This window comes from Podarcis vaucheri (assembly GCF_965113315.1).
Source record: "Podarcis vaucheri genome assembly, chromosome: 7".
Lineage (NCBI taxonomy): Eukaryota > Metazoa > Chordata > Lepidosauria > Squamata > Lacertidae > Podarcis > Podarcis vaucheri.
The window spans coordinates 11,891,717-11,917,623 of record NC_138765.1 but is presented as its reverse complement, the minus strand read 5'-3'; the positions used below and the strand labels follow the sequence as shown (position 1 = coordinate 11,917,623).

Below are 25,907 nucleotides of genomic sequence, written 5' to 3'. Positions count from 1 at the left end.
GACGTCCCGGTCTCTGATTTGATCCCTGAATGTCCCACTTTTCCTTAGTACATCCCTATTTTCATTGGGGAAATGTTGGAGTTATCCGACCCCCAAGCTGTCTGAAGGCAATCCTGTATAAGGAAGGTTTTTTTTTAGTGTCTAATGATTTATTATGTTTTTATATATGTTGGAAACTGCCCAGAGTGGCTGGGGCAACCGAATAAGATGTGTGGGGTATAAATAGTAAAATTATAATTATGGAATGGGACGTCGCTATTTTCATCGGAGAAATGTTGGAGAGTATGGAATGAGGTCTCTTTCTGGATCATGAGAACTGAACTGCAGCCATGCTTCTAAATTTTCACTTATCCAAACTTTGAAATGACCAAGCTATGAGTGCCAGAATGCATATATTAGGTGAAAGTGTGCATTGAAAAGAATCGATCCATGAAAATCTCAGGAAATCATGCATCATATTAGGAGAAATTGCTTGCAATAATTAGAACATCCTTCAAAACGGCCTACAAAAATGTGTCCAGTAGGAGAAAGATGCTGGCGGGTTTTAATGAGGATTTGCCCACTTCCTTTCTTCCCCCTCAGCACCAATCCTTTAGACATGTAAGGTGTGATTCCAAGGATTTCAGTCCGGCCTTTTCCAGGGAGAGGTTCCCTCGCGTCTCTGTCTCAGTATCTGCAAGTTGTTCCCATCATGCAGCACAAAAGTCTCTCAGGAACCAAAGCTGGCTCCTGTGTTCAGAACAAGGACTAGGATTTCCAGAAGGATTAAGCCCTGAAGAGAAAATGTCCTGGTCCCGAAAATCACTTGGCTGCAGCTGAAAGGAAGAAATTGGAAAGGGAAAGAGGCTTGAGGGCCCCTGAGAGGCCTCAGCAGTGGAGAGAAGGTTGCGGGGTCCATCTGTTATCTCTTTATCTCTTCATATACAGACTGGGTTGTGGGCTGCAAGTCCTAAAGATAAAATGGAGATGGCTTAGGTGGAAGCCACAAACACATTTTCATTTGCAAATTGCCCTCATTCTGCATGAGGTAGGGCTCATCCATTCTCACCTGGCTGGGCTTACCAGGTCCAGTAACAACAAACAACAAAGATATTTTTTCTTTTGCCTCGCCAGTTTCCCTGCGAAAACTTGCTTCTAACAATCAAATTGGAGCAAACGGCAACACACAGAGCCAAAGGTGGATGTGTATAAGACAGGCATCCCCAAACTTGGCCCTCCAGATGTTTTGGGACTACAACTCCCATCATCCCTAGCTAACAGGACCAGTGGGCAGGGATGATGGGAGTTGTAGTACCAAAAACATCTGGAAGGCCGAGTTTGGGGATGCCTGGTATAAGCCCTTTTACTGTGTCTCCTTTGCATGGAATCAGGGCCGTCTAAAGCATATGCAGCACCGGGGTACAAAGATGCATCCGGTGCCCCCCCCCCAGGTTGCCCAGAGTTGTAGGGGGAACACCAAAGTTGTTGACCTTTTTTAGGGTGGGCCAGCGAGGCGCGCCGGCCACCTCAACAACAACAGAGTAGCCTGAGGCGGCAGTGGGAGCAGAGCAAGGCGGGGGCCAGGCGTCTGAAGGGGTGGGCAAGCAGAGCCCAGTGCAACAACAGTCGAGACCGAGGCGGCTGAGCGAAGCCAGATGCTTCGTGTGAGCAGCGTGCGCTGGACAGGCCTCTCAACGGCCCACCAATCCCAGGCGAGCAGGAGCGCAGGGCCGGCTGGCTGCCTCAGTGCCTCGCTCACCCGCAGCAGAAGAGCTTTGTACTCTGATGGGCTCTGTTCTGCTCCGCTCAGCAGCGGCTGTTGACTCTTCCCAAACCCCTTCAAATCTCGGCCTCAGACTCTCGGCCTGGCACCCCTGAAAGACTGTGCCCGGATGCCCCACACCCCTAGTGCCTATGGGTAAGACGGCCCTGCATGGAAGGCAAATAAATTGGAAGCCCATGTAGATCCGGCTGCATTGATGAAGCGTGAAAGCTGCCAAGGGGCTCCGGCCAACAACAGATATTTGGAACATATTTGACATTTAAAGCGCATGGGATTTCCACTCACCAAATATACATTGGCAGCCTCAGAGGAGCTTTCAGGCTCAATCTGCAACAAAGAGAAAAAGATGGCAAAGATCATTCATCGGTCACAAAATTGTAGAGTTGGAAGGGGCTGTTGTAAGAATTTGAGGTCTCAAATATATAAATTAAATGCTCATAAATTTACAAGGCAAACACATACATAAGTATATAAACCACGTGTCTGAATTTCATTGCGCGCATCCCCCCTCCCCACCGCTTGAAAGGGTAAATTCATATGAAACTGGGGAGGGGGGGGATATGGGTTTGCATTTCTATGTCAATGGGCGCTCTGAAATAGCTACATGCTTGAGGAGTATTTATCTCATGACAAATACCCACCCCAAGTCACTTACCTCAGGCTTTCTCTGTCCTGGTGGAAGAACATTCTCATATATTTGAGGGGTGGGTGTGGCCGCAGAGGTTGTGGTAGAAGTTTTGTCCTTTCTATGACGGACACCTGGAGGGGGGGGGGAGTCCGGGAATAAAGTCTTAACACGGAACACCTTACTCCAGTGCAGACTCTACAGATCGGCCTGCGACAGCAGTGCAACATCAAGCAATCTTCAGCAAAATTATTCCCTTTCTCAGTTTTCCGTATTCTTATGAGTCTTGCATATCGTACGCCACCCCGTGATCTTTGGATGAAGGGTGATAAATAACAACAAGAACAACAACAATAGGGCTATTTGAAAGAAGTGGGTCAAACTAATGGAGAGGACATGGAAGTGTCTAGGATAATTTAGGAAGTTGCTCTATGGGCCACAATTGGCCAAAATAGCAGGGCAATAAGCCCTCTGTACCTGGCAAAACTGTCCAGCTATTCCTCTAAGTTAAAAAAAAGTTGAATTTTCTGAGTTTTGAAAACAACAACCCCCCAGTAACTGAATAAGCAATGCAAGAGGTGTGTTTGAATGAAATGCAGTGGACACTGAGGTCCAGCTCCGAGGGCCTTCTGGCGGTTCCCTCACTGTAAGAAGTGAGGTTACAGGGAACCAGGCAGAGGGCCTTCTCGGTAGTGGCGCCCGCCCTGTGGAACGCCCTCCCTTCGGATGTCAAGGACATAAACAACTATCTGACTTTTAGAAGACATCTGAAGGCAGCCCTTTTAATGTTTGATATTTTATCGCATTTTTAATATTCTGTTGAGAGCCGCCCAGAGTGGCTGGGGAAACCCAGCCAGATGGGCGGTGTATAAATAATAAATAAAAATAATAAAAACTATTAATAATTGATAATAAGAATAATTCCACAGAGTGGAAGCAACCTGGGTTCTGCATCTGCTTCCTGCCCCATAGTAGGAAAAGCACCAAAACAGCCTGGAAGGTTCCAGTGGTTTCTGCCTGTTGCCAGATCATGCACTGGCTGAGGACGCCAGGAGCTCAGAAGGGTCTCTACTTAGGCTGAACCCAGCTGTGCTGCCACTCCCCTCTCTCAGGCAGCTGTTTCAGCAGTGTGTGGGTGCACTGTGGCTTTTGAATGGGAGCCAAGCTTGTCTCTGTGTTGCCCCAATGGTTGGTGTGTGTGTGTGTGAGAGAGAGAGAGAGTGAAAGTGAGTGAGTGAGTAAGTGAGTGAGTGTGTTGTGTGTCTGTTGAGGCCATCAGCAGCTCAATGAAGAGGGACCCCTGAACTATGCATACCCTTCAACATTTGTCCAATGAAAATAGGGGCGTCCATTTCCATAATGGTAATTTTACTATTTATACCCCACCCATCTTCCTGGGTTGCCCCAGCCACTCTGGGCAGCTTCCAACATATATAAAAAAACATAATAATAATAATAATAATAATAATAATAATAATAATAATAATAAATTTTATTTATATCCCGCCCTCCCCGGCCGAAGCCGGGCTCAGGGCGGCTAACAACAATAAAACAGTACAAAGGTACAACATAAACAACATTCTAAAATCATTCATTATAAAAATTAATTAATTCAAGCCACTAGCAACCATTGGGCCAGAGCTCTGCAAAGATTGCCGAGGGAGGGAGTCAGGCTGTGCCCTGGCCAAAGGCCTGGTGGAACAGCTCTGTCTTGCAGGCCCTGCGGAAGGATGTCAAGTCCCGCAGGGCCCTGGTCTCTTGTGACAGAGTGTTCCACCAGATCGGAGCCACAGCCGAAAAAGCCCTGGCTCTAGTTGAGGCCAGCCTAACTTCTCTGTGGCCTGGGACCTTCAAGATGTTTTTATTTGAAGACCGTAGGTTTCTCTGTGGGGCATACCAGGAGAGGCGGTCCCGTAGGTACGAGGGTCCTAGGCCATATAGGGCTTTAAAGGTTAAAACCAGCACCTTAAACCTGATCCTGTACTCCACCGGGAGCCAGTGCAGCTGGTATAGCACCGGGTGAATGTGATCTCGCAGCGAAGACCTCGTAAGGAGTCTCGCTGCAGCATTCTGCACCCGCTGGAGTTTCTGGGTCAGTCTCAAGGGCAGCCCCACGTAGAGCGAGTTACAATAATCCAGTCTGGAGGTGACCGTCGCGTGGATCACAGTGGCTAGGTCAGGGCGAGAGAGGTAAGGAGCCAACTGCTTAGCTTGGCGGAGATGGAAAAATGCCGCCTTTGTTATAGCTGCAATCTGCGCCTCCATGGAAAGGGAGGTGTCGAAGATTACACCCAAACTCTTAACGGACGGTGCTGGCACTAATTGCGCCCCCGCAAGAGATGGGAGTTGCCCCCCCAATCCCATATCGCCCCGTCCCAGCCACAGGACCTCTGTCTTCGAAGGATTTAGCTTCAACCGGCTCCCACGTAACCATCCAGCCACAGCTTCCAGACATCTGGTCAGTGTGTCTGGGGCCGAGTCAGGATGGCCATCCATCAACAGATAGAGTTGGGTGTCATCGGCATACTGATGGCAACCCAGCCCAAAACTCCGAACAAGCTGGGCGAGGGGGCGCATAAAGATGTTGAAAAGCATTGGGGAGAGTATCGCGCCCTGAGGTACTCCACACACCAAGGAGTGGCGCGATGACAATTCCCCCCCAAGCGCCACCCTCTGTCCCCGACCAGAGAGAAACGAGCGCAGCCATTGAAGGACTGTGCCCTGGATCCCCACGTCGGTAAGGCGGTGGTCCAAAAGTTCGTGATCGACCATGTCGAAAGCTGCTGATAGATCTAGAAGAATCAGCAGCCCTGACCCGCCTCGATCCAGCTGTCTACGAAGGTCATCTGTTAGGGCGACCAGAGCCGTCTCGGTCCCATGACCAGCGCGGAAGCCAGACAGGAATGGATCCAGAGCCAATGTTTCATCCAGAAACCCACCAAGCTGTTCAGCAACCGCTCTCTCAATCACCTTACTCAGGAACGGAAGATTCGAAACCGGGCGGTAATTGGATAGATCTAAAGGATCTAATGATGTTTTCTTTAAGAGCGGGCGCACCACTGCCTCCTTCAGTTCCCCTGGGAATGTCCCCGTGCCAAGGGACAAATTGATGATATTCCCCAGGAGGGCCCGCACCTCGTCTGGACACGCTCTAATCAGCCAAGACGGGCACGGGTCGAGAGGACAAGTGGTGGGCTTTCCAGCTCGGAGGAGTCTGTCCACATCGGCTGGGGATATCTGGTCGAAGTGGTCCAATACTGGACCCGAGGACAGTCGAGGGGCCTCCAGTTCCTTTATTGTATCCAAATTGGCAGGGAGGTCATGGCGGAGCGACAAGACCTTCTCCGCAAAAAAGCTCGCAAATGCCTCACAGCCGTGTGTCAATTTGTTATTTAAATTTGGCTGTCCCTCAAGGGACGTTAAAGACCTGATTATGCTAAATAATTGCGCTGGGCGAGAGCTAGCGGATGCAATGGAGGCCGAGAAGTATGACTTCTTAGCAGCCTTCACCGCCATCTCGTAGGTTTTCATAAAAGCCCTATAAGATGTTCTTGAGGCTCCGTCACGGGCACCCCGCCATACTCGCTCTAGCCGTCTGAGGTCCCGCTTCATTTTCCGAAGCTCCTCGGTAAACCAGGGAGCCCGGTTTCTGCGGGGTCGCAGAGGGCGCTTAGGTGCGATCTCATCGATGGCTGCCAGGAGCTGGGCATTCCAGCCCTCAACAAGCTCAGTCAATGAGTCGCCAGGGGGAGCAAGGTCCCGCAAGGCTTGGCGGAATCTCTCGGGGTCCATCAGCCTCTGCGGGCGAGCCCAAATTGGCTCGCCACCTAAGCAGGGTGGGGGTGGAAAGTCAATCCTGGCTTTCAGAGCGTAGTGATCAGACCATGGCACCTTCGTCGGAGGAGACATGATCACATCTATACCGACGCCAAAGATCAAATCCAGCGTGTGGCCTGTTTGATGTGTGGGGCCCGAAACAAACTGGGAGAGCCCTAGTGTCGCCATGGAAGACACCAGGTCCAGAGCCTGTGAGGAGGGAGTGGCATCGGCATGGATGTTGAAGTCCCCCAATACCAATAGGTTAGGGAACTCCAAGGCCCAGCCGGCCACCGCCTCCAGCAGGCCTGACAGGGTGGCTGCTGGTGCGCTAGGTGGCCGGTACACCAGCCAGACAGCCAAGCTCTCCTCGGAGCCCCACACTAGGCCAACACATTCAATGCCGGGGATCGATGGCGATGGTAGAGCCCTGAAAGGACAATCTTCCCGGATTAATAATGCCACCCCTCCCCCCCGGCCCACAGTCCGCGACTGGTGGAGGACAGAGAAACCCGGGGGCGCCATCTCTCGTAAGGTAACTGTTGCCCCTTCGCGCACCCAGGTCTCCGTCACACAAGCCAGGTCGACCCCCTGCGAGATAAAGAAATCTCGCAGGGTGGCGGTTTTATTGCCTATAGACCTGGCATTGCACAGCACCAGTGACGGAGGTGAGTAATCCTTGCTCACCCTACCATCGTCCCTCGGGATGGGGCGCAGATTGGAAAGGGTACGAGCGTATCCATATCCATATCCAAACATAAAAAACCCTTTCCTATACAGGATTGCCTTCAGATGGCTTGGGGGGTCAGATAACCCTATACCCTCCAACATTTCTCTGATGAAAATAGGGACAAACTAGTCCACATCCTCCAACATTTATCCAATTTATTTATTATTTATATGCTGCCCATTCAACTTTAAAAAAAACAACACACCATCCCTATACAGGACTGCCTTGAGGTGTCTTCTAAAAGTTGTATAGTTACTTATCTACTTGGCTCGGGGGTAGCATAACTCCACACCCTCCAATATTTCTCCGATGAAAATAGATGAACCACAGAGCCTAGGACTTGCCGATCAGAAGGTTGGCAGTTCAAATCCCTGCAACGGGGTGAGCTCCCGTTGCTCGGTCCCAGCTCCTGCCAACCTAGCAGTTCGAAAGCACAAAGTGCAGGTAGATAAATAGGTACCGCTCCAGCGGGAAGGTAACGACGTTTCTGTGTGCTGCTCTGGTTCGCCAGAAGCGGCTTAGTCCTGCTGGCCACATGACCCAGAAGCTGTACGCCGGCTCCCTCTGCCAATAAAGCGAGATGAGCGCCGCAACCCCAGAGTCGGTCACGACAGGACCTAATGGTCAGGGGTCCCTTTACCCTTTACCTTTACCTAAGGAAAAGCAGGGCATTCAGGGATCATATCAGAAACAGGGATGTCTTCTCTAAATCAGGGGTGTCCCTGCAAAATAGGGACACTTGGAGGGTCTGAACCATGGGGCCAGTGCCGGTGTTACTCACAGAGGAAGACGTAAGTCAGGGTTCCCATCAGCACCAATATCACAGCCAGAGATCCGATAATGGTCCCAGCGAGGGCTCCAGCAGAACCGGAAGTAGGAGAAGCTAAGGCTAAGATGGGAACACAAGCAGAGCTCCCAATCCTATTTAAAATAATTACCGTAATTTCTAATAATCCAATAATCTGCTGCTAAATAATAATAATAATAATAATAATAATAATAATAATAATAATAATAATAATATTTATACCCTGGCCATCTTTAATAGCCACCAAAATCTGACGCCTGAGGCAGATATTGTGCTTTCCCTAGCGCTAGACAAAGCAAACAACAAAATGCTTTCATGTGTTCCAGGAGAGAAATCAAGAAGTCAACATCAGACAAGAGAAAGTCGAGAATCCCTGCAGCTCCTCCCTCCAGCCTTGCTGGCTCTTCTGTTCAGCTATAACATGGGTAGGCAAACTAAAGCCCGGGGGCCGAATCCGGCCCAAACATGTTCTAAATCCGGCCAGCGGACAGTCCGGGAATCAATGTGTTTTTACATGAGTAGAATGTGTGCTTTTAGTTAAAATGCATCCCTGGGTTATTTGTAGGGCATAGGAATTTGTTCATCCCCCTCCAAAACAAATAGTCTTGCCCTCCACAAGGTCTGAGGGACAGTGGACCAGCCCCCTGCTGAAAAAAATTGCTGACCCCTGTGCTATAACATTTCCTGCAACATTGAGTTAACAGGAAGGTAGACCTGTTTAGGGAAGCTTTTAATGTTTGATGTATTACAGTATTTTAATATTTTTTTGGAAGCTGCCTAGAGTGGCTGGGGAAGCCCAGCCAGATCGGCGGGGTATAAATAAATAAATTATTATTATTATTACAGTGGTGCCCCGCAAGACGAATGCCTCGCAAGACGGAAAACTCGCTAGACGAAAGAGTTTTCCGTTTTGGAGGTGCTTCGCAAAACAATTCTCCTATGGGCTTGCTTCGCAAGGCGAAAATGTCTTGCGAGTTCCTGCGGGTTTTTTTTCCTTTCCTCCCCCTTTTTCTAAGCCGCTAAGCCGCTTATCAGCTGATCCGATAAGCCGCTAAAAGCCGCTAATAGCGCTAATAGCGCTAATCCGCTAATCCTTCAATGGGCTTGCTTCGCAAGACGAAAAAACCGCTAGACGAAGAGAATCACAGAACGGATTCTTTTCGTCTTGCAAGGCACCACTTTATTATTATTATTATTATTATTATTGACCTGAAAACTAAGATTATGGTAAAGGAGAGAAAAAGGAAGGGAAAGAGACCTCCCCTTTGAGCAAAACGCCCATTCTATGAAGTTGAAAAGAGAGCTTTCGGACTAGATACCACATTGTGCTGGGAAACTAAAAGCTGAAAAGAACTATCCCACAGCTGGAACCTAAAGGAAAACTTATTTTCCAAACCTTCATTATTTGCTTGTGATTACTGAACTCAGCAGTTGTGCCTGGACTTCTCTAGGGCGGTAGATGTACTGGGGGCAAGTTCATTGGAGGATATAATAATCATAAATCTAGTCAGGAACTGAACCGAGGACACAACTTTGGAGGGATAAAAGGTTACTTCTAAAGGCATCAAGTTCACCTCTTAAAGATGGGAAAGGAAGCGAGATTCATACCTGAGACAGTTAGGTTTGCATTCCCCGTTTTGAGTATCACAGGTAAACCCACTGTCAATGTATACATTCCTGAGTCATTTAGCCTTAAAAGTGTGATGTGAAGGGAGCAAAGCGAGTTGACAGTCTCCCTCCCTGTGAAGGCAGGTCCATTTAGCTGATCCTCGAATGGAGCTCTGGCATAGGTAAATATACGATTTTTGTTTTCAAGTGTCCCTCGAAACCAGGTGCAGCCGCGGTATTGCTTCAGATCAACACTTCCTGGTGTTAAGGTGACACTCTGTCCTTCTCTCAGTTCATTTGGGTCAACTGTGATGTGTATTTCGGTCTTGCCCTGGGCTTGAGTCAGCAGGAAACAAGAACTCAGGATGGAGGCTGTGTTGTGGAGAAGGAAACAAAAACACCTGTACTAGGCCAAATATATATATACCTTATTTTTTGCTCTATAAGACTCACTTTTTCCCTCCTAAAAAGTAAGGGGAAATGTGTGTGTGTCTTATGGAGCGAATGCAGGCTGCGCAACTATCCCAGGAGCCAGAACAGCAAGAGGGATCGCTGCTTTCACTGCACAGCGATCCCTCTTGCTGTTCTGGCTTCTGGGATTCAGAATATTTTTTTCTTGTTTTCCTCCTCCAAAAACTAGGTGCGTCTTATGGTCTGGTGCGTCTTATAGAGCGAAAAATACGGTATATATATATGCAGCTGCCAGTAGTCATGAAATTTGATTCAGTTCACATGAAAATCAGTCTCTCAGATTTGCATGTCCCAAAACAGTACAATAATGAAAATAAAGACATCCTTCAAAATTCTCACTTTACTGAATTCTATTATGTAGTTCCCCTACCAAGTTGAATATTGCGGAGAAAATCCGCATAAATATGAAATATGTTCTTAGTGGAACATAATATACAAAAGTGCATTACATTAGAAGAAATTGCTTCCAAAAAGTGTGCGTTAGTCAAAACTGCACACAAAAGCATGTTTATTAGGAGAAATGCCCACTAATTTGCGGAACAATTTCAACGAGCGTTTAAAAATAAAATCACAAATTGCTTCAAAGTGCGGAGAACTGAGTTTGAGATTGGAAAAACGGGATAGGGAGAAAATCAAAACTGACCCTTACATGGAAGTACGTAAGTTCCATTAAACTAAACAGGGCTATCTTCCGAGTCAACATGCGTGGGAATACACCGTACGTCTATTTCTATGTTGCTTTTGTGTGTGTTCAACTGCATGCTTGCAAACTTCCTTCTTTCTGCATTGGTCTACAATTTTAAATGAAACCACTTGTTGTTGTTGCTGAGGATCCATGGGCAGGGATGTTGTCAAATTGGTCTGCTCCCACCTCTTCTTCCCTCCTCTCTTATACAAATGGACACAGCCACGGGGAATGCAGCCACAAAGAAAGAGGAAAACCTGTTGCGGTTCCCTTTCAGCACCTTGCCAGATGCCTAGGCTTTCTCTGACACCCCTGTTTGCCTCACCTGCTAGGCTCCGATGACGCTCCTGCCTCCTCCCCATTGTGGGACGCTGGATGCTGCCGCCAGCAGGACCACCAGGATGCCTGGGTTCCTCTGGCCGCTCCTGCTTCCACTCAGCCGCCAGTGACCCCCAGGTCGCTCGCTGTGCTTGGCTGGACCCTTCACCCCAACGAGACAGGAGGCTGGGTGGGACAACTCTGCTTTCTTTGGGGCAGACAGCTCCCTTTCTGCCCAGAGAGGAGTGCAGAAGCTGTGGTTCTGCAAAGACGAATGGGGAAGGAAGGAAGGCTGTTGGGGAGAAACCACACAGCAAATGAGGCCGCTTCAGGAGAGGAGAGGCTTTCTCATATTAGAGGAAGGGAAAGTGTCAATCAGATCCGGTGTGGGGTAACGTTTTCGGGCAGAGGGGTGCATTGCCTCACCGACAAGCTTCTGGGACACAGACGTCAGTGGGGGGGGGGTATGGCTGCAGTGAGAGGTTAAATTCCAGCAACATAAGGCCAGGGTAGCTTTCTTTCACAGCTGGATTGTACTAAACAGCTCAGAGGTTTCCTTACAGTCTCAAGGACCACCACAAACCCCTTATATCCCTGCCCAAGCGTGGCGATATCCAAGGGAGTTTCTGTGGTCCACCAAAGCTCGGGTGCATAGCTTGCAACTGTAGGGCCATTAGACACCCCCCAACGGCCTTTGTGAGAAAGGAGAGGTCCGTCAGGAGAACAAGGCTGGCATTGATGGAACAGGCTCAAATGTTTATTATTCAAGGTTGTAAAGAGATAAGCAGACTCAGAAATGCACATTGCCGTGGTGTGGAGAGGCTGGTGGGGCCATTGCAGGACGGGGGGGGGGGCAAGCCTATGTAAGGACATAGGAAGTTGCTATAACTTTCGATTTCCCAGAAATCAGGTGGTTTTACAAGAAATCCGGCGGTATTGTATTCTGCAAATGTATAAAAAGTGGGCGCCCCCTGACTGGGGTATGCAGATTGCGAGCTTATAGCGCTGTGCCTTTGTCCTGCATATGCATTTCAAATAAATCCTGTTGAATCCTGCAAGGTTGGTGGCCACTTCGTGCGAATCTGTGCTCCGGGGACCCAGTAGCAGATATGGAAAATGTCCAACACAACTACTAGAAGCCATACCTTTGGTGACCTAGGCCCGAGCCTGTGGAACTCCCTCCCACATGAGAGCAGACAGACATTCTTTTTACAGGTGACCAGGCAGAGGACCATCTTGGTGGTGGCGCCCGCCCTGTGGAACCCCCTCCCACCAGATGTCAAAGAAATAAACAACTATCTGACTTTTAGAAGACATCTGAAGGCAGCCCTGTTCGGGGAAGTTTTTAATGTTTGATGTTTTATCATGTTTTTAATATTCTGTTGGGAGCTACCCAGAGTGGCTGGGGAAAGCCAGCCAGATGGGTGGGGTATAAATATTATTATTTATTATTATTACTCAACTGCAGGTGTATGACAAAGACTTTCTCATTCCAGCAGTAGCATTCAGGGGTGTAGTGTGTGTGCATATAGTATGAAAATAACATGGAAACGTGGATTTTATTGGGGGGGGGATACCTGAAAATGTGAACATTTGTCAAAACTATTTGGAAAAATGTGTATATCACATTAAATTTATTATATTTACATATATATGTAAATATATTATATTTACATTAAAATGCAGGCAAATTTTCATGAGGAATTTCCCTTTTCTTTCTTCTCCCTCAGCATTAATCCTTTAGTCACACAAGATGCAATTCCAAGGATTTCTGTCTGGCCGTTCCAGGAGGAGTTTCCTTTGTGTCTCTGTCTCAGTATCCGCAAGTCTTTCCCAGTGTGAGAGTCCCTTGGGGACTAAGGCTGCTTCCTTTGTTCAGAACAAGGACTGGGATTTCCAGAAGGATCTGCCCTGTATTTACTCAGCACCATCTGAAAGGAAGTGATCAGATCAGGGAAGAGGCTTGAGGGCCCAGAAGAGACCTCAGCAGCGGAGAGGAAGTTGCTGGGTCTATGTCTTTATCTCTTTATCTCTTCGTAGACAGAAGGGATTCTGGGCTGCAAGGTCTAAAGAGAAAATGGAGATGGGTCAGGAAAGTCAAACACACCTTTGCTTTCATTTGTTTTCCTGGCCAGTGTAAGAATACATGTTTTTACGTATTTATATTATTGGAAGCAACACGGCTTGTAAGAAGAGATGGAAATCAGAGCAAGTGTCTTTAAGGCAAGTGGTTTATACTTTTAGGGAACTTGGGCGTCCTCTGCCTGGAATTTCGATAATTCGGAATACGGGGAATGCCACTGTGAATTCAATGCGAAGGAGGAATTTCAGGTCTAGTTCCCACAGGGCTTCTTTTGTATTCTGAGCAGAGAAAAGCTTCACTTGCTGAAACATCCATTTCCACCTGACTCTACAACCCTTCAGGTGACTTGCACACCTTTGCAGCTGGCCATCTAGGTGTATACATTTCTGTTCTGGAGGGAGAGATCCCTGCTTGAAATCTGGGAGAGCAGCTACCATTCAATGTAGGCTTTACTCGGCTTGATAGACTAAAGGGGTGACTTGGTATTCGGCCCCTTTCTATGTTCTGTTGGGTAGGTACATGAGGAAGACAATTGCCCATTAGGCCCTAAAATGTACGAGGCCAGCTTTCTGAGTTGTGTCTGTAATCTCGGGTTAATTGTGAGAGCCGCTGATGGGCTCTTGTTAATACATTGGTACCTTGGTTCTCAAACTTAATCCTTTCTGGAAGTCTGTTCCCAAACCAAAGCGTTCCAAAACCAAGGCACACTTTCCCATAGTAAGTAATGCAAAATGGATTAAGACGTTCCAGACTTTTAAAAACAACTCCCTTAAACAGCAATTTAACATGAATTTTACTATCTAATGAGAGCATTGATCCATAAAATGAAAGCAATGAACAATGTACTGCAATCACATAATCAACCCATCAATCAATCAATCAGTAGCTGAACTGCATTCCACAGTCACAAAAAAACAAAAGAGCTGCAAAATCAAAAACGTAAAATAAATAGCAAAAACTGGCAGACCTCAGCATAACACTCAAAATGGAAGTGTGACACTCAAATCAGAAGCATAACATTCAAAACGAAGCATGTTCGGCTTCCGAAAAATGTTTGCAAACCAGAACACTTTCTTTCAGGGTTGCAGTGTTTGGGTTCCAAGTTGCTTGAGTACCAAGGCGTTTGAGAACCAAGGGACCACTGTAACAGATATTTTGTCATATTTGGCATTTCCAAACATTTTGAAGCACAAAGGACTCACCTCATATGTGTTGGCAGCGCTGGAATAATTTTCAGGATGAACCTGGGTCAACGACAAAAATATGTTGAAGGGAGCACCTCACTGTAGCACTGATGCCCAGTTCTTGCTGTGTGTCAGTGCAGAATTCTGACAGTTCAGTTTATATTATTATGGGCAGTTTCAAATGTGAGGCCAGCTGAACTTGGCCAGTTCCATTTTCTTAAGACCCACATTTAGGGGCACCTTAGCAGATGCTGAAACAGGGAGTGTTTTTCTGAAAACAGAAAGTTCTGTTTTTTCTTTTGTTTTTTAAACCTACTTTCCTTTCGCATCTTCGTGACTTAATTTGTCATTCCTTTCTAGACTATAAATCCTCTGGATCATGGAAATGGCACCCCTCATCTGCTCTCAAGGTCCGCTAAGTTAGCACTGATGCAAAAAATAAATGTTAAACAGCATGCAATAGCAGGAAAAGCTTGAGGGTGCCTCTTAACCCACAATATTTAGTACTCTAAATAGGTCAAATCATGTTTATTCACATGGCCAGATACCTGGTGCAAAATTCAACTGCAGTCACCAACTCCAGATAACATAGAATGCCAACATGATACAGAGAAAACTTGCTCAACTCTACATCTACCCAAAACCCTATTCTAAGTTCATCTGAGCTCCTGTCTCAATTCCCAAAAAGGGTTCCCCTTCCAATAACATTCCTGCCCTTTCCATTCACATGGTTTGCTACAAGAGAAAGGAAAAATTCCCCAGCTTGATGGGAAAGGAAGATTTTAAGTGGCCGCAGATCAGTAGTGGGTGGAGCCGCATGTAAAAATGGATGGAGCGAGAAATGCAAATTTCACCTTTGTACAGTAGGCTAGTTTCTTGTCTACCAGGTAAATGCTTTAAAATTGAGAGGATCGGCTCCATTCTAAACCCATCATAATGATGGGAATAAACAACAGCATAAGAAAACTAGTTTGATGGCAGCCTCGCAAGGTGATCATCTTTCTTCCAACAGAGCCTGGTTATAATCGACCCTCCGTTAGAAGGAATAGGATTGGTTTGAGAGGATATTGAATTATTTGGGTAGGTTTGAACAATTTGGGGCAATTAAAATGTTAAAAGTTAAATAAACCTTGTGGAGGGAGGAGTGTTAAGGTATACAGAATTGTACATATGGCTGATTTGAATATGTTATTATTGATTATGTATACCCAATGCATCAGCCGCCTGGGGGTTTTCACTGTTTGTTTTCACTGTTTGTGTTTTGGTTGTTGGTAAAATAATAATAATAAGAAATAAGAAATAAAATAAAATAAAATAAAATAATCGACCCTCCGTTAAAGCTACTGGCAGAGAACTGAAGTCTACCAGAGTTTGAAAGTTCTTCACAGTTCAGGAGGAGAAAGAAAGATGAAATATTTCTACATCAGATACAAATTTCCAATCATACCATCCCGAAATGCGTTGGAGGTTAGACAGGTACATAAACAGGTTGATTGTGGGCAATAGGGGTTTTGTTTGTTTTTTAACTTATTGAATTTCCCCTGAAAAGAGGGAACCCAGATCAAAGGGGTGTGGGGTGGAGATGGCATTTAGATGCTGTAGGTGCCTAGTGCTTGCCATGCTTGAGGTGGCCCCATCTCACCCCAAACGACCATCTGGAGGCCCCCTGAGTCACTCACCTGTCCAGCTGGAAGAACGTTCTCATATATTTGAGGGGTGGATACAACCTGGGTGGAATTTTGGCCATTTCGACGACAGACACCTGGAGGAGGGAGAAGTCTGGGAATAAACTCGTAATGTGGACCTCGTATCCTACAACAGACCCTACAGATCTGCCCCCGAGAGCAGGCTAACATCAAGCAAACTGCAGCAAGACCATTTCTTTATGCTTTTTAAGAAGCATTTGTTTGGATCTTGCCCTTAACAAGAAGGAGAAATGCAGTTTATTGATATTGATGGATTGCACCCTACCCCACCCTGTTCTCCCAGGAGCTCAGGGTGGTCTCCACAGTTCTGCTGCTCTGCATTTCAGCCTCACAAGAACCCTGTAGGTTAGGCTGAGAAGCAACAACCGGCCCAAGGTCCTTCGTGGCCAAGTAGGGATTCAAACCCTGGTCTCCAGGTTCCCAGGATGACACTCTAACCATGACACCGTTTCTTACACCAGTGTGGTGTAGTGGTTAAGAGCGGTGGACTCGTAATCTGGTGAACCGGGTTCGCGTCTCCGCTCCTCCACATGCAGCTGCTGGGTGACCTTGGGCCAGTCACACTTCTCTGAAGTCTCTCAGCCCCACTCACCTCACAGAGTGTTTGTTGTGGGGGAGGAAGGGAAAAGGAGATTGTTAGCCGCTTTGAGACCCCTTTGGGTAGTGATAAAGCGGGATACCAAATGCAAACTCTTCTTACACAGGCACACATGCTTGTCCCCCAACAGCTTACAGCCTAAAGGAGGTGACTCATTTAAATGTCAGTGCACTATGCCAACCATTCGGGGTTCCTTTTCCAGTCAGCAGAGTCACCCAGAAAGTCTTCTAGGATCTTCTTTCTCAGTTCCCCTCACGTGGGAATAAACACCTCATCCATTTCACTTCAGCTTAAAGTCTTTATTGCAGAATTAAAATAGCAACTTATAAAACTATTGGTCTAACGGAAATTAAGTAAATCTATATACAGCGAATCATTCCTCCTCTCCTCTCTTCACTTGAGTGTGTGAGCTGGGGCCATTGGTGTAGTAGGAGATTAGCAGCCCAACTTAACAATGCATATTCTTGCTAGTTAGCACGAGAAGGGGTTAAGACCATAGAGCTGTATTGCTGATAGGCAGACCATAGAGATGTACTTTGGAGATAGGGCTCTGTGTGATTTCATTTCCTCACCTCCCCACCCCTCTTCCTTCAACCAGCAATGAGGGCTTCGCTTGCTCCAGCTCGTACACATGTCTGAGGCTGTTTTTACTGTAAATAGAAGTATTTTACCTACATAGTTTGTTTACTGCTGCTGTTGCAGAGAACCAATGCATGACTATAAGTAAGTAAATCATATTTTAAACTTACTTCCCAGTCTGTTGCCTGATTCTTTGTCAAGAAAGGGGGACACAGCTTACGTTGTAGCTGGGCTTTATCCAAAGAAGGCTTCGCAATACCTATGCTTTAATTTTCTGCGAAGGATGGGATCCTAAACTCTGTTCAGCTTCTGCAAGTGGGTGCCTGGAGGTAAGGTAAAGATAAAGGGACCCCTGACTGTTATGTCCAGTGACGGATGACTCTGGGGTTGCGGCGCTCATCTTGCTTTATTGGCCGAGGGAGCCGGCGTACAGCTTCTGGGTCATGGGGCCAACATGACTAAGCCACTTCTGGCAAACCAGAGCAGCGCACGGAAATGCCGTTTACCTTCCCACTGGAGAGGTACCTATTTATCTACTTGCACTTTGATGTGCTTTCGAACTGCTAGGTTGGCAGGAGCAGGGACCGAGCAATGGGAGCTCACCCTGTCACGGGAATTCGAACTGCAACCCTTCTGATCGGCAACCCCTAGGCTCTGTGGGGTCCCTGCCTGGAGGTATAAATTGCAATTAAGATATCCTCTCCTAACGAGTAAAACTCATCCACCATGTTGAGAGCACCATGTTGAGAGCACGCTGCAGTTGACGGCCAGCTCTGGTTTTACTCACGGACAAAGACGTAAGTCAGTGCTCCCACTAGCACCAATATCACAGCCAGGGACCCGATAACAGTCCCAGCGAGGGCTCCAGCAGAACCAGAAGAGGAAGAAGAAGAACCATCTGAAGAATCTGAAGAGCAAAGGACTTTTTTTTCATGATTTTGCATTAAGGGTTGACAATAATCTAGTCTCTCATCTCTCCCTCTAAAAGCACTAAAGGAAGGAAAGTCAATATTTTAGAATTACCCGGCTTTGGGGGCAGAGAGGCAGCAGCATATAATGTCCAGAATTGAGTGCAACTCTTCCTGGCTCACATAAGATTGGCTAGAAAAGAAGCCAAGGTGAGAAATAGTTCTTCCTCGGACTCAGTGCCCAGTCTAGTGATTTTCCCTTCCTTCCTTCCTTCCTTCCTTCCTTCCTTCCTTCCTTCCTTCCTTCCTTCCTTCCTGAATGTTTTTAGTAAAGATTTTCTTGGTTTGTGAAAGAACATGCGTTGTATCTTTTTTCAACACACACCCTACATATTACCACCCAACCCCCTCTCCCCACCTTCTTCTACCTCAGTCTAGCAATATTCCTTGATCCTTCCAGTTCCCCCAACCTCTTCTCCCACACTCAGCTATGTGGGCCGCATAACAAGCTATAGGCCCTTTGAGCATTGAAAGCAGCTGTGCCATATGCGCCAACATTTCTCTGATGAAACACCATAATCTACCTCCACACAAAAAGCACTAGCGAGTTAGAAACCACTAGTGTGGAGAGCAGAGTCAGGAGGAAACGTGTTCCTTGTTTATTAGTGGATTACTCACATGCCAAAGTTATCCTACTGGGGTTGCTTATAGCATTACTGACAGGGTTCACTGCCTGACACGTATAGTTCCCTTCGTCCTCTTTGGTGATGCCAGTTAGCATGAGGGTTCGGTTCCGGTCAGAAAGCCCAGTCTTAGATGGGACAGGATTACCATCCTTGAACCAAAATATGGAGATGTCAAGGCGGTCAGAGGTGTTGCAGTGTAAGGAGACAATTGTGTTCTCTGCCACTAGGGATTCTGTCGGCCACAGGACCGGGTTGGAGAGGATTTCTGCAGATGAAACAGAAAGACAATCATCATTTATGGGTCCTCATGGGCACTGAATCTGGTTAAGGTCTCTTCAATTGTAGCTACTAAAAGCCACTTTGAGGTTGCTACTCAGTATAGCAGGGGATCATGACAGGAACCTAGCCTCCAACACGTTGCAACGAAAAACCGGGATGCTGCCTCCCAGGGCCATACTTCCGCATGAGTCACGTGATTGTGATCGTGAGTTTGCAATGCAAAATCATGCAAGATCACAGCATTCAAAATGGCAGCCGTTCTCTGGTGGGGGGGGGAAACCAGCATGTCCCAGTTTTACTGGGACGGTTGAGGGGTATGCAGTACATTGCCACTGATGTATTTTAAATGGATCCTGCAGCTTCTAAAGTAGCATCCTGTTATTTTCGACACATAATTTTGACCTCTTTCAGAGGGGCCATCAAAGAAAGCTACTTTGAGCCACTAACATGTGTTAGTGCATATTAATTGGTTTAAAAATGCTTTTAAATGAATATAACCCCCCCCAAAAAATAAACTCCTCAAACATTTCCCCATTTGAACAGCTAAAAAGGTTTCTAGTGAATTTCCCTTCCTTCCTTCCTTCCTTCCTTCCTTTCTTTCTTTCTTTCTTTCTTTCTTTCTTTCTTTCTTTCTGAATGTTTTTTATTAAAGATTTTCTTGGTTTATGAAAGAACATGTATTGTCTCTTTTTTCAAATTGTAGAGTCTTTTTTATCACTTGATGTGAGACATTGGTGCTGCATAAAACCCAACATACACCCTAAATATTACCACCCAACCCTCTCTCCCCACCTCCTTCTACCCCAGTCTAGTAATAATAATAATAATAATAATAATAATAATAATAATAATAATAATAATTTATTTATACCCCGCCGGCTTCCAACAAAACACTAAAATACAATAACCTATTAAACATTAAAAGCTTCCCTAAACAGGGCTGCCTTTAGATGTCTTCTAAAAGTTTGGTAGTTATTTTTCTCTTTGACATCTGGTGGGAGGGTGTTCCACAGGGCGGGTGCCACTACCAAGAAGGCCCCCTGCCTGTTTCCCTGTAACTTGGCTTCTCGCAGCGAGGGAACCACCAGAAGACCCTCGGCGCTGGACCTCAGTGTCCGGGCAGAACGATGGCAGATATGGGCAGTGTCCAGGCAGATATTCTTTGATCCTTCCAGCTCCCCCAAGTTCTTCTCCCACACTCAGCTATGTGGGCCGCATAACAAGCTATAGGCCCTTTGAGCATTGAAAACAGCTGTCCCATACGCGCCAACATTTCTCTGATGAAACACCATAATCTACCTCCACACAAAAAGTGATAGGGAGTTAGAAACCACTAGCATGGAGAGCAGAGTCAGGAGGAAAGGTGTTCCTTGCTGATTAGTAGATTACTCACGTGCCAAAGTTATCTTACTGGGGTTGCTTGTAGCATTACTGACAGGGTTGACTGCCTTACACGTATAGATCCCTTCGTCCTCTTTGGTGATGCCAGTTAGCATGAGTGTTCGGTTCCGGTCAGAAAGCCCAGTATTAGATGGGACAGGATTACGAATCTTGAACCAAAGGATGGAGACGTCAAGGCGGTCAGAGGTGTTGCAGTGTAAGGTGACAGTTGTGTTCTCTGCCACTAGGGATTCTGTCGGCCACAGGACCGGGTTGGAGAGGATTTCTGCAGATGAAACAGAAAGACAGTCATCATTCGTGGGTCCACATGGTCACTGAATCTGGTTATGGACTCTTTAAGAGAAGCCATCAAAGAAAGCCACTTTGAGCCACTGACATGTGGTGTTGTTGTTGTTGTTTAGTTGTTTAGTTGGTCCGACTCTTCCTGACCCCATGGACCAGAGCACACCAGGCACTCCTGTCTTCCACTGCCCCCCCGCCGTTTGGTCAAACCCATGCTGACAACTTCGAGAACACTGTCCAACCATCTCTTCCTCTGTCGTCCCCTTCTCCTTGTGCCCTCCATCTTTCCCAACATCAGGGTCTTTTCCAGGAATGCTTCTCTTCTCATGAGGTGGCCAAAGTATTGGAGCCTCAGCTTCAGGATCTGTCCTTCCAGTGAGCACTCAGGGCTGATTTCCTTAAGAATGGAGAGGTTTGATCTTCTTGCAGTCCATGGGACTCTCAAGAGTCTCCTCCAACACCATATGTTGGTGCATATTAATTGGTTTAAAAATGCTTTTAAATGAATATAATTCCCCCTCCCCCCAAAAAACCCCTCAAACATTTCCCCATTGAACAGCTAAAAAGTCAGTTGCAAGACTAGCGTATTCTGGTATAGTTTTCTGATTAAAAAATGAATAATTTTGTAGGGCCTCATTCTTGGGGCAGAGGAATTGTGTTTAGGACAAATTCATGAGCCACATCCCACCCTCCCTAAGGGGGAAGGCACAGAACTCTCCACCTCAGAGCTCAGCAGAGGAGATAGATTTGAGTGCATAAGAAGTAAGAATGACTGGAGAGCAAGTTAACATACCTGAAACGGTGATGTTTGTATCCCCTGTGTTGGTAACCCCAAAACCTTCTGGTTTAAATGAATAGATTCCAGAGTCATCTGGCTTTAAATCTGTGATGTAAAGGGAGCAATCTGGCTTCACAGTTTCCCTGCCAGTGTGGGCAGGTCCCTTGGTATCGCCACTAAATGGAGGTCTGAAAAATGAAATAATCATGTTTCTTTCTTCAACTGCCCCTCTGTACCATTTGCAGCTGGCAATATTCTTCATATCAAGACCTTCTGGTGTTAAGGTGACACTATCTCCTTCTTTCAGCACTTCTGGAACAACTCTGATACTTATTCCAGTTGTCTCCTGGCCTCGAGTGAACAGGAAGCAGGAACTCAGGACGGAGGCTGCAGTGTGGAGAAGAAAACGAAAGACATGTTCTGCTAAAGAAGAAGAAAAAAGGCATCTAACCTCTGCTGAAATGTCACGGCACACTCTAAATATCCCAGTTCGTAACAGTGATTCCCCTCAAGAGCAGTCCTGCAAACACCAAGTGTAGCCCTTACTTTATTGAGCAAGCAAGAAGGCAGTTATTTTCCTGGCAGCTCAGCCTCAGCCTTCTTCCGGGGCAGACATGAAGAAAGGGGAAGCGCTCTTCTAGCTAAGCAAACATTAACATAAAGGGGTCCAGTGAAGGAGGTCTGGGCATCTGTCTGTGTTTACCTCCTTCACAGACTCAGGATGATTCCTTTCTTTTCTTTCTTCGCTTTATAATTTTTCATTTTTAACAAATGAACATAATAATCTGATTTATAAATCCTTTATGTGCTTTCACCATACCACAAATACACATGCCAGCCAAATATATTATCATGACATTCCAAGTCTTTAATATGCGGATTCTTCAGTGACAACCATTCCTTCAACCAGCACAGACAGGAAGCATCATAATATAATCTCATATCCGACAGGGAAAAACCTCTTCTCTCTTTCTCATCTATCATTATTTTGTATTTTATTCTTGGTTTTTTCCCTTGCCAGACATCTTTTTGCCATTTATTTCAATAATTTCAATCTGTCTTGCCGATCACCGGTATTGATTGAAAGAAAAATAACATTCATTTTAATAAATGATTCCTTTCTTCACACAAAGTGCTCACTGGGCACTAAGAATCCTTCTACCATTTTTTTTAATTTCCCCCAGGGATCCAGCCTGCCCCTTAAGTACTACCTCTCTACCTTCCTCCAGAGCTGCTTGTCTAGAAGGCTCTGAGGCATTGTCAAAGTCATCATGTAACCATGCCCTCCAACATTTCTCCAATGAATATGGGGTCATCCTAAGGAAAAGCAGGATATTCCAGGGTCAAATTAGAAACTGGCTTCTGGAAAACGGAGACTGTATCTGGAAAACAGGGATACCTGGAGGGTCTGTATGTAACTCCATCTGCAGTCTTTCAGAACTCTTACCAGAAACCCCTGTGGGAATGGGGCCCTGATTCTGCGTCCAAGTAGGCAGGAAACAGAGGGTGAAGCAGTGCGGCCCTTAGTGGGAATTGCCAATTGTGCATTTCATTGCAAGTTTTAGTACATATTTAAAATGCTTTTTCTTGCAAATTAACACAATGGTCTAGTTTGAATTCCTGAGAAGGACACCACAACAACATTCGGAGGAGCATGAAATCTGGAATTGAGTGAGGTTTATACCTCTACATTAGTCTGAAAGGTGCAGATCTATATTAGAACTAAAAGACCAAATTGCTCCAGCATCCTCATCCTACCCCCAAGCTCAGCTGCATGTAACTCCACCTGCTTCCTTCCAGTGCTCTTACCAGCAACCCTTTTGGAAATGGGGTCCGGATTCTGCATCCTAGTAGGTAGGAAACTGAGGGTGCAACAGGGTGGTCCCTAGCAGGCCTGGAAGGTAAACGGCGTTCCGTGTGCGGCTCTGGCTCGCCAGAGCAGCGTTGTCACGCTGGCCACGTGACCCGGAAGTGTCCCCGGACAGCGCTGGCCCCCGGCCAATAGATGTGAGATGGGCGCACAAACCCCAGAGTCTGTCAAGACTGGCCCGTTCGGGCAGGGGTACCTTTACCTTTACCTTTACATGTTTAAAAAGTGATTTTTCACTCAAAACAACACCTTCCTCTATGAAATCAGGTGCAGAGTTAGGTTTCGACATCTGCATTAGTGGAAGAGATACAGATCTGAGCTAAAAGACCAAATTCCTCCAACATCCTCAACTCCCCCCAAGCAAGTTCTTCCCATTGCAGGGTGCTGACATCTCACCTGCTAAGAGCAGCATCTTCCAGGAGACCTTCCAGCCATGGGTTCTGCATGGCCTGTCCATCTTGTGGGTGCACTTCCTGGAGAATCGATCTGGCTCTCTGTCCCTTCACAGCTCGTGCTCTGGGGTCTTTCTCTGCTCCTTGCCTAGTATCTGGTTCCAGCACCACTGCTGGCTCCGAGTGAGTCTCCGATCAGAGAAACAGGAACTTGGCTGCTGAACTTTCAGCACTGGGTTTTCCCCCAAGGGTTGGAAATCATCCAAACAAAGCTCTTTCATTAACTTCCTTCTATGCCCTTACTAGCCAAGCCAATCCCTGAACTATTTGCTCAAATACAACTTAGCAGCACCCGCCTCAGAAAACGACAGCAAAGATGCAGTCTGGGTTGCAAGAGTACAAAGAGGGATACTGAAACCGAGAGTTGAGTTCTTGCTGCAACCTTTGAACAATTATAGCGACACAATTCTCTCTGTGTTTTCCAGCATTTTTCCTCATCGGCCAAGACTTGTGGTTGATGTGGAGCAAGAGAGGAGGTCACTACTACCATTTAGACTTGTGTTTTGGTACCAAAAGAAGGCCTTTCTATCCCTTTGACCACCTCCTTTCTCTCTCTGTCTCCAATTGCTCTGTTCCTCCTTATAGAGTTCCTGTGTTTCTTGCATGTTCACACCCCTTGGGTCCTATTTGGATGTCCCCTCAAATGACTAAAATGGACCAGCTACTCCTTGGGTCTTTCTTCCCCATCTCTGCACATGTGTGATGTTGAGATCCTGTAGACCAGGGTGGTCCAACTTTTCATAGCAAGTGGGCCGCAAGAAGACATTGGCAAGGAACCCACAGTGTGCACACTGCCTTGTCACACGGGGAAGGGGGTCGGAGGAAAGTGAAGCTAACATTTGATGGCCCTGCCCAGCCCTACACTGCCTTCCTAAAGCCCCCCAAGCGAGGTGCCGGGCTTTGGGTGTGGGATGTGATCCATGAGAGGCAGTCAAGTACAACATTCCTTGTAATGCTTGAGAAGTCATGTGAGGGAATGTTTGGTCCAGCCAGTCAAAACTTCCTGTTCCTCTTGGCTGGAGAATCCTTCTTTTTGCATGTGATAGAAGGTGGGTGTGACCTAACCTGTCCAGGTAACAAAAGGACGGGTCACGCACCACACCTTCCTCTTTTTGACCAGCTTTTAGCTATAACTGCTCTGCTAGCTCTCAGCTAGCAAAAGCACTGGGATTATACCCCCATATCAGGTAGATCCACAAGTACGTACGGTCATACCTCTTGTTATGTTAGGTTCAGGTTATGTTCTTTCAGGATACGTACCGCGGAGACCTGGAAGTAACGGGTTTCTTCTGAGTTTCACCACTCGCGCATGTGCAGATGCTCAAAATGATGTCACACGCATGCGCAGAATCGGCGAATCGCAGATGCGGGTTGCGTTCTGCTCAGGTTGCAAACGGGGCTCCCGAATGGATCCCATTCGCAATCAGAGGTACCACTGTATTTGTAACTAAGTCTGCCTTCAGGAATCAAACTGTGAACTGATGTGAGTAAACTTCTTTTATTGATTTTGAATAAGATTCAATCTGAGACCGATTGAATTGTAGAATAGTGTGAGGCTCACACGAGCCTGCAACCAGCTATCTGCTGTGCATGAAAGGGGAATGTAACTCTGCTACATAAAGGAACTTGCTAGCACAAGTTAGGAAGGATATTAGTAAACAATATATCCTCTCCTGCCACTCTGAACATTCCCACATTGGGAAGAAGGCACGAGGCTCTGGCAGGGTCCTGGCATCCTTCCACCTCTCTCTCTCTCTCATAAACATTTTTTTTGTTCATTTTCACTTTTAACATTTATCATCATACATAAATCACAATCATTTTACAAATAGGATTCTCAGAATCCCCAAACTTCCCTCCATGGTTTTCCCAGATATTCTTTTCAAACTGCTTCGTATCATATTCTTCATATTTACCTAAAACTCAAATTTTTATCATAGTTTTCTCTTCACTGCAAGTGTTTTCAAAATCCTGCTAATATTTTCAATTGTTTGCAGTGTTCTTTCAAGTAACTTTTTTTTTAATTAAAAAAACCCATTCTTTGTTAAATTTATTGTCTTCTTGATATCTGATTTTTCCGTCATTTTGGCCAATTTGGCATAGTACATTATCTTTATCGCCATTCTTCTTATGTAGGTAGATTGTCCTCTTTCTACCTTAGGGCAAGCAGCATCCGTGAAGCTATTATAGTATACATAAACAGTCTCTTCTGATCCTTAGGTATTTCTGGACCTAAAATTCCTAGTAAGAAAGCTTCAGGTATTTTTATGTGAACATC

At 46.3% G+C, this 25,907-nt stretch overlaps 2 protein-coding genes across 6 annotated transcripts; both read right to left on the bottom strand.

The window, feature by feature from the left end:
• Positions 1–379: 379 nt before the first annotated feature.
• Positions 380–11,092, bottom strand: LOC309536942 (cell adhesion molecule CEACAM7-like). 4 transcript variants are annotated; one of them, XR_014221735.1, is made up of 6 exons: positions 10,831–11,092; positions 9,350–9,721; positions 7,715–7,854; positions 2,418–2,521; positions 2,048–2,089; positions 380–949 (listed from the first exon to the last, which is right to left on the bottom strand). XR_014221735.1 is itself a non-coding variant. In XM_082231354.1 (6 exons), the coding sequence occupies exons 1-6, from the start codon at positions 10,865–10,867 to the stop codon at positions 902–904; spliced, it is 711 nt and encodes a 236-aa protein (XP_082087480.1). In that variant the 5' UTR covers positions 10,868–11,092; the 3' UTR covers positions 380–901. The 4 variants fall into 4 exon arrangements, 3 of the variants coding, with proteins under 3 accessions (XP_082087480.1, XP_082087481.1, XP_082087482.1); XM_082231354.1 differs by having other exon boundaries at positions 7,715–7,822; XM_082231355.1 differs by lacking the exon at positions 7,715–7,854.
• A 1,294-nt stretch (positions 11,093–12,386) lies between these two features.
• Positions 12,387–23,947, bottom strand: LOC309536868 (cell adhesion molecule CEACAM21-like). Of its 2 annotated transcripts, XM_082231241.1 has the most exons (8): positions 23,574–23,947; positions 21,323–21,694; positions 20,240–20,512; positions 18,560–18,832; positions 17,761–17,880; positions 15,770–15,852; positions 14,109–14,150; positions 12,387–12,889 (listed from the first exon to the last, which is right to left on the bottom strand). In XM_082231241.1, exons 1-8 carry the CDS (start codon positions 23,632–23,634, stop codon positions 12,842–12,844), a joined length of 1,272 nt encoding a protein of 423 aa, XP_082087367.1. In that variant the 5' UTR covers positions 23,635–23,947; the 3' UTR covers positions 12,387–12,841. The 2 variants fall into 2 exon arrangements, with proteins under 2 accessions (XP_082087367.1, XP_082087368.1); XM_082231242.1 differs by lacking the exon at positions 18,560–18,832 and having other exon boundaries at positions 12,388–12,754; positions 23,574–23,941.
• Positions 23,948–25,907: the final 1,960 nt, after the last annotated feature.

What these genes read in the sequence shown, in the direction of transcription:
- LOC309536942 (XM_082231354.1), bottom strand. Translation starts at nt 10,867, where the DNA reads ATGGGGAGGAGGCAGGAGCGTCATCGGAGCCTAGCAG. An exon ending in GCGTCATCGGAGCCTAGCAG is followed by an intron (nt 9,722 to 10,830) that starts GTGAGGCAAACA and finishes TCCACAACACAG; the next exon opens with CCTCCATCCTGAGTTCTTGT. An exon ending in CAGGACAGAGAAAGCCTGAG is followed by an intron (nt 2,090 to 2,417) that starts GTAAGTGACTTG and finishes TCTTTGTTGCAG; the next exon opens with ATTGAGCCTGAAAGCTCCTC.
- LOC309536868 (XM_082231241.1), bottom strand. Translation starts at nt 23,634, where the DNA reads ATGGACAGGCCATGCAGAACCCATGGCTGGAAGGTCTCCTGGAAGATG. An exon ending in TACAAACATCACCGTTTCAG is followed by an intron (nt 20,513 to 21,322) that starts GTATGTTAACTT and finishes TTTCATCTGCAG; the next exon opens with AAATCCTCTCCAACCCGGTC. An exon ending in ACTGACTTACGTCTTTGTCC is followed by an intron (nt 15,853 to 17,760) that starts GTGAGTAAAACC and finishes TCCCTCCTCCAG; the next exon opens with GTGTCTGTCGTCGAAATGGC.